This window comes from Terrapene carolina, unplaced genomic scaffold (genome assembly GCF_002925995.2).
Source record: "Terrapene carolina triunguis isolate 2854851 unplaced genomic scaffold, T_m_triunguis-2.0 Scaffold210, whole genome shotgun sequence".
Classification (NCBI taxonomy): domain Eukaryota; kingdom Metazoa; phylum Chordata; order Testudines; family Emydidae; genus Terrapene; species Terrapene triunguis.
Window position 1 is genome coordinate 6,160,986 of NW_020664561.1, and position 6,564 is coordinate 6,167,549.

The 6,564-nt window shown below is 55.5% G+C and overlaps 1 protein-coding gene across 2 annotated transcripts in view; it reads right to left on the reverse strand.

Moving 5' to 3' along the window:
• Positions 1–1,035, reverse strand: part of LOC112107378 (RAB6-interacting golgin) — a 13,632-nt gene extending 12,597 nt beyond the window's left edge. Inside the window, exon 1 of one of the 2 annotated variants that reach the window (XM_024201049.2) lies at positions 813–1,035. In XM_024201049.2, the coding sequence (XP_024056817.1) occupies positions 813–876 (64 nt within the window). In that variant the 5' untranslated portion in view covers positions 877–1,035. Of the gene's footprint in view, positions 1–800 lie in introns of both variants that reach the window. The other variant, XM_024201048.2, reaches the window with a different exon arrangement.
• Between the last annotated feature and the right edge of the window lie 5,529 nt (positions 1,036–6,564).

The following is a 6,564-nucleotide window of genomic DNA, read 5'->3' on the forward strand; positions in this document are numbered from 1 at the left end:
ATTGTTCTGTGGTTTAATGCAGCCCTTCAGCTGCTGAACAATCAAGCCCTCTAATGTTGTCTCAGTCCCAAGGCCAGCCTTAGGGAAAACGGCACCCTGGGAAAATTTCAATTGGTGCCCTTCTTTTGGAGATGTAGCGGGGCTGGAGGCAGAGCAGACGGCCAGCCATGCACAGGGCTAACAACTCAAGACCCCTTGGAATAACCTCACGACTCTCAGTTTGAGAGCTCCTGGACTACATGATCATAATGGTGCCTTGTAGTCACAAAATCTATGAGAGAAGGGAAGGGGGAGAATCTTTTTCATCACATACATGTAAGAAACCAGCTAGAGAGTCTCACATTCGAAGGCCGGAAGGAACCACTGCGCTCCCCCGCACCGAGCCCCTGCCTAACCCAGCCCGGAGCACGGCCTAAAGCTAAGCCCTGTTCCAAGTCCCAGCAGTTACCGACCTTCCCTGGCACGGGATCGGAAGGGGCCTTTCCCCTCCGGAGCGAGCTAGTCAAGACCCCTCCAGGGCCAGGCATCGCCACAGACCTCGCTCCGCCACCACTGCTGTCAGCCCCAGGGCTCCGGCTGCCCTGCCCAGCGCCCCCGAGCTCGGGCCAGACCCAAGGTCCCAGGAGAGGCCGGGCTCGGACGGGGCCCCGACACCAGCTCTGCGCCCAATCGGCCGGTGGTGGGGTGGGGAGACAACGCCGGGCTCCGAGCATCTGCCCCACGGAACCAGCAAGTGCCGCCCCCCAGCTTCAGCGGGCCGCCCTGAGGGCTCCCGGCAGGGACACCCGGCCCCCGCTCACCCCGGCCGGTACCTGCGTGCGGCCCCCGCAGCCTCCGCAGCTCCTGCTCGGAGAAGCCGGCCCAGCCCCCCGCCATAGCGCCTCATCCCCGGGGGTGGCGGCGCTCGCGGCCGGCGCTTCCTCCTTCCGCTGCCACGTCCTGGGCTCGGCAGGACCCCGCGCCCGGGCCTGCCCCTGGCTCCGCCGGCCGCTTCCCCACAGCCTGTTACTCCATGAAGGCCGGGCGGGGTATCAATCACAGCGCAGGCAGCCCTATGGGAGCCCGGCGGGGTCCTAGCTAGTTACCATGGGGAAGAGGGCGGGGCCTCAAGGGAAAGGTGGCTGCTGGGCAGGGGAGGGAGATCTGAGGGGGAGGAGCCTCCTGCTTCCCATCCTGCTGCCGCTCATCCCTTGCTCTCCAGGCACAGGGGTGTAGGGCTCGGCCCCAGACTCCCTCCTTTCTCTGTGCCCTCAGGGTACCACTGCTGGGCCAGGAGCCAGGCTGGCATCTCCTACACTCTGCCCATTGGGTGCTGCACCACTGAGAAAGCAGCAAATGAGAGCATAACAGAGCTCTCCCCCTCTCAAGCCCTCTGAATGTTGCAAGGCATCCTACAGCACTCACCTGAATGGGGACAGCCAGTAAGAATGGAGTAATTTAGCTCCTGCCACCCTCGCTAACTGATCATTTCTACCTGTACAATAATAGTTCATGGCAGTGGCCAGGAGACAAGTTTGTGGCAGATGTAAGGGCTTGTCTACACTTGAAATGCTACAGTGGAACAGCTGCACTGCTGTAGCACTTCAGAGTAGACACTACCTACTCCGGTGACAGGGATCAGATAATCCACCTCCCTGAGAGGTCGGCAGAAGAATTCTTCCATCAACTTAGGGCTTGTCTACACTGGCACTTTACAGTGCTGCAACTTTCTCACTCAGGGGTGTGAAAAAACACACTCCTGAGCGCAGCAAGTTTCAGCGCTGTAAAGCGCCAGTGTAGAGAGCGCTGTTAGCTACGCCCCTCGTGGAGGTGGTTTTTTTAGAGTGGCACTCTGCCGCGACTACACAAGCCATATTAAAGCGCTGCCACGGCAGCACTTTAATGTTGCCAGTGTAGACTAGCCCTTAGTGCTATCTGCACAGGAATGTAGGTTGGCTTAACTATGTTGCTCAGGGGTGTGGATTTTTCACACTCTTGACTGATGTTTTTAATCTTACCTCATTTTCTAGTGTAGACCAGGCCTAAGAATTTGACTACGCAGGCAACAGAGCTAGAAGTTTATGATTGACTGCATGAGTGATTATTTGGCTGGGGAAAAGCAACCCAAATTTGGCCAAATAACTAGGCCTTTGACAAATTGCAGTTCATCTATGCTCATTCAAGACTTGCTAGAGCTTCACAGCTTATTTCCCCAAAGATTTCATCTGCTCAGGGCTAAGCAGGACTTTCCCTGCAAGTGCAATTCCTGGATGCTCCAAGCTGTGCCAGGTCCAGGTCTGGGCAAGGGATCTGTGAGCAGGGAGCCTGTCTCTCCTGTGCGCTCAACATCCGCACCCTCATCACTGCTGATGCCCAGGCAGCAAGGAGAAGGAAGCTGCCTGAATCATGTGCAGAGGGGACAAAAGCCAGATCTGGTGGGGGAGTAGAGTGGGACAAGGAGCCTGGCAGGAAAAGACTGGGACTGGAGGCTTGTGGGAGGAAAAGGGTAGCTGGAATTTGGAGTTGGGCGGGAGACTGGGAGTGGCTGGGTAAGGACACCAGGAGCTGGGAGGGGAGGCAGAGAAGATTGGAATTGGATGGCAAGGAGACTGGGACTGGAGCCAGGGAGAAAAATGACGGGGACTGGGACTCAGTTGGGGTGGAGAGACAGAGAATATGAGCAGCCAGGGGAGACTGGGACCAGTGGGGTGGGTGGAAGGAGGGTGAGGGGATGGGAAGCTGGTCTGACAAGGAATCAGGGTACAGCAGAAGAACAGGGATGGGAGAGGAAAAGAGACAGACAAGGAGCTGGGGGCAGCGGGGTGGATACTGAGATTGCACAGGGAGCCACAGAAGGGGCTGGGGATGGAGGGTGAAAAGACAGATAGGATGAAGAGTCAGGAGGGGGTAACTGGTAGTGGCTGGGCAAGGAGATGGGACTAGGAGCTGGAAAGGGGTGGGGGAACTGGGAATGGTTGGGCAAGAAGACTGAGACTGGGAACAAGTGGGGAGACTGAGACTAGGATGGTGAATCCAGAGGGGGAGTCTATGATTTGCTGGGCAAGAAGACTGGAACTGGGATGAGAAACTTAAGGAGTGGAAACTGGGACTGACAAGGTGAAGAGGATGGGACTGGGACGAATAGCCAGGGGTGTGGAAGAGATGACTGGGGCTATGTCTACACTACAGAATTAGGTCGGATTTATAGAAGCCGGTTTTATAGAAACCGGTTGTATGCAGCCGATTGTGTGTGTCCCCACCTAAAATGCTCTAAGTGCATGAAGTCGGCGGACCGCGTCCACAGTACCGAGGCTAGCGTCGACTTCCGGCGCATTGCACTATGGTACCTATCCCACAGTTCCCGGAGCCTCCGGCGCCCATTGGAATTATGGGTTGAGATCGCAATGCCCGGATGATGCAAAGCAGTGCCGCGAGGGGTTCTGGGTACATTGCGTCAGGCCCCTCCCCCGCCGTCACAGCAACGGCAGACAATAGATTCGCGCCTTTTTACCTGGGTTACCTGTGCAGACAACATACCACGCCAAGCATTGAGCCCGCTCAGCTCAGCTCACCGTCACCATATCTCTTCCGGGTGCCGGCAAACGTGGGACTGCATTGCTAAACAGCAGCAGCAGCTTACTGCCTTTTGGCGGTAGACGGTGCAGCATGACTGGTAGCCTTCATTGGCGATCTGGGTGCAGGCAGCCGTGGGGCTGGCAGCCGTAGGGCTGCATTGCACCAGCCCCTTGCCTTTTGGTAGAAGATGGTATATTACGACTGGTAACCGTCGTCATCGTACTGCAGTGGCTGTCGATCATGGGCACCCAGGCAGACAATGATGGTTATCAGTCGTAGTATGCTATTTTCTGCCAAGTGCCCAATATTGTCTGCTAAGCACCCAGAAGAGGCCGAGGGCTATCTGGGTGCTGGCAGACATGGGGCTGGCAGCCGTGGGGCTGCATTGCACCAGCCCCCTTGCCTTGATGATGATGGTTATCAGACGTAGTATGCGCAGGATGGGGCAACATTGCTACACAGCAGCAACCCCTTGCCTTTTGGGCAGTAGATAGTATATTACGACTGGTATCCATCGTTGTCATACTGGGTATCAGATCGTGCAATAGACCTGAAGGCTAACTGCCAAGCGCCCAGTATTTGCTGCCAAGCACCCAGAAAATGCCAAGGGCTATCAGTCATGCTGCACCGTCGTCTTAAGATGTAAAAAATAGATTTATTCTGTATTCATTTGCTTCCCCCCCTTCCTCCTGCTAAACCCAGGCTTTTGAGTTCAATCTTTGGGGGGGGGGCATTCTGTGTGACAGTTGTTTGTGTTTCTCCCTGATGCAAAGCCACCTTTCTTGATTTTAATTCCCTGTACCTGTATGCCATGTCGTCACTCGCCCCTCCCTCCCTCCCTCTCTCCCTCCCTCCCTTCTTCCCCTGGTCCGTCAGATACTACTTTCGCGCCTTTTTTCAGACCAGACGCCATAGCCAGCACTGGGATCATGGAGCCCGCTCAGATCACCGCGGCAATTATGAGCACTATGAACACCACGCGCATTGTCCTGGAAAACATGCAGAGCCTCCTGGACATGCCAAAGCCAAACCAGGACCAGCTGAGGAGGAGGCGATTGCAGCGCGGCGACGATAGTGATGAGGAAATTGACATGGACCTCTCACAAGGCACAGGCCCCAGCAATGTGGAAATCCTGGTGTTACTGGGGCAGGTTCATGCCGTGGACCGCCGATTCTGGGCCCGGGAAACAAGCACAGAGTGGTGGGACCGCATCGTGTTGCAGGTCTGGGACGATGCCCAGTGGCTGCGAAACTTTCGCATGCGTAAGGGCACTTTCATGGAACTTTGTGACTTGCTTTCCCCTGCCCTGAACCGCCAGAATACCAGGATGAGAGCAGCCCTCACAGTTGAGAAGCGAATGGCGATAGCCCTGTGGAAGCTTGCAACGCCAGACAGCTACCGGTCAGTCAGGAATCAATTTGGAGTGGGCAAATCTACTGTGGGGGCTGCTGTGATCCAAGTTGCCAGGGCAATGAGAGACCTGGTGATATCAAGGGTAGTGACTCTGGGAAACGTGCAGACCATAGTGGATGGCTTTGCTGCAATGGGATTCCCAAACTGTGGTGGGGCGATAGACGGAACCCATATCCCTATCTTGGCACCGGCGCACCAAGCCACCGAGTACATAAACCGCAAGGGGTACTTTTCAATGCTGCTGCAAGCCCTGGTGGATCACAAGGGACGTTTCACCGACATCAACGTGGGCTGGCCGGGAAGAGTACATGATGCTCGCGTCTTCAGGCAGTCTCTTCTGTTTCGAAAGCTGGAGGAAGGGACTTTCTTCCCAGACCAGAAAATAACCGTTGGGGATGTTGAAATGCCTAGCGTGATCCTTGGGGACCCAGCCTACCCCTTAATGCCATGGCTCATGAAGCCATACACAGGCAGCCTGGACAGCAGTCAGGACCTGTTCAACTACAGGCTGAGCAAGTGCCGAATGGTGGTGGAATGTGCATTTGGGCGTTTAAAAGCGCGCTGGCGCAGCTTACTGACTCGCTCAGACCTTAGCGAAAAGAATATCCCCATTGTTATTGCTGCTTGCTGTGCGCTCCACAATATATGTGAAAGTAAGGGGGAGACATTTATGGCGGGGTGGGAGGTTGAGGCAAATCGCCTGGCCGCTGATTACGCGCAGCCAGACACCAGGGCGGTTAGAGGAGCACAGCAGGGCGCGGTGCGCATCAGAGAAGCGTTGAAAACCAGTTTTGTGACTGGCCAGGCTACGGAGTGAAACTTCTGTTTGTTGCTCCTTGATGAACCCTCTGCCCCTCCCCCACCACCCTGTTAACTCTACTTCCCTGCAAACCAACCACCCCACCCTCCCCTACTACCCTCCCCCCTTCGAGCACCACTTGCAGAGGCAATAAAGTCATTGTTGCTTCACATTCATGCATTCTTTATTACTTCAGCACACAACTAGGGGGATAATTGGAAAGGTAGCCCGGGATGGGTGGGGGAGGAGGGAAGGAACAGGACACACTCCAATTTAAAACTTTAAAACTTATTGCACTGGAAATCATCTAGGGTGGAGTGAGTGGGTGGCCGAAGGCCCCCCCACCGTGTTCTTGGGCATCTGGGTGAGGAGGCAATGGGACTTGGGGAGGATGGCTGCTGGTTACAGAGGGGCTGTAGCGGCGGTCTCTGCTCCTGCTGCCTTTCCTGCAGCTCAACCATACGCAGGAGCATATCACTTTGATGCTCCAGCAGCCGGAGCATCGACTCTTGCTTTCTGATTACAAGTTGACGCCACCTCTCCTCTTCAGCCCGCGTTTCAGCACGCAACTTCTCATCTTCAGCACGCCACCTCTCCTCTCGCTCATATTGGGCTTTTTTAAAATCAGTCATTGACTGCCTCCACGCATTCAGCTGTGCTCTGTCAGCGTGGGAGGCAGTCTGAAGTTCAGTAAACATTTCGTCACGCGTCCTTCGCTTCCTTCTTCGAATATTCACTAGCCTCTGCGAAGGAGTAAGATTTGCAGCTGGTGGAGAAGGGAGAGGTTGTTAAAAAA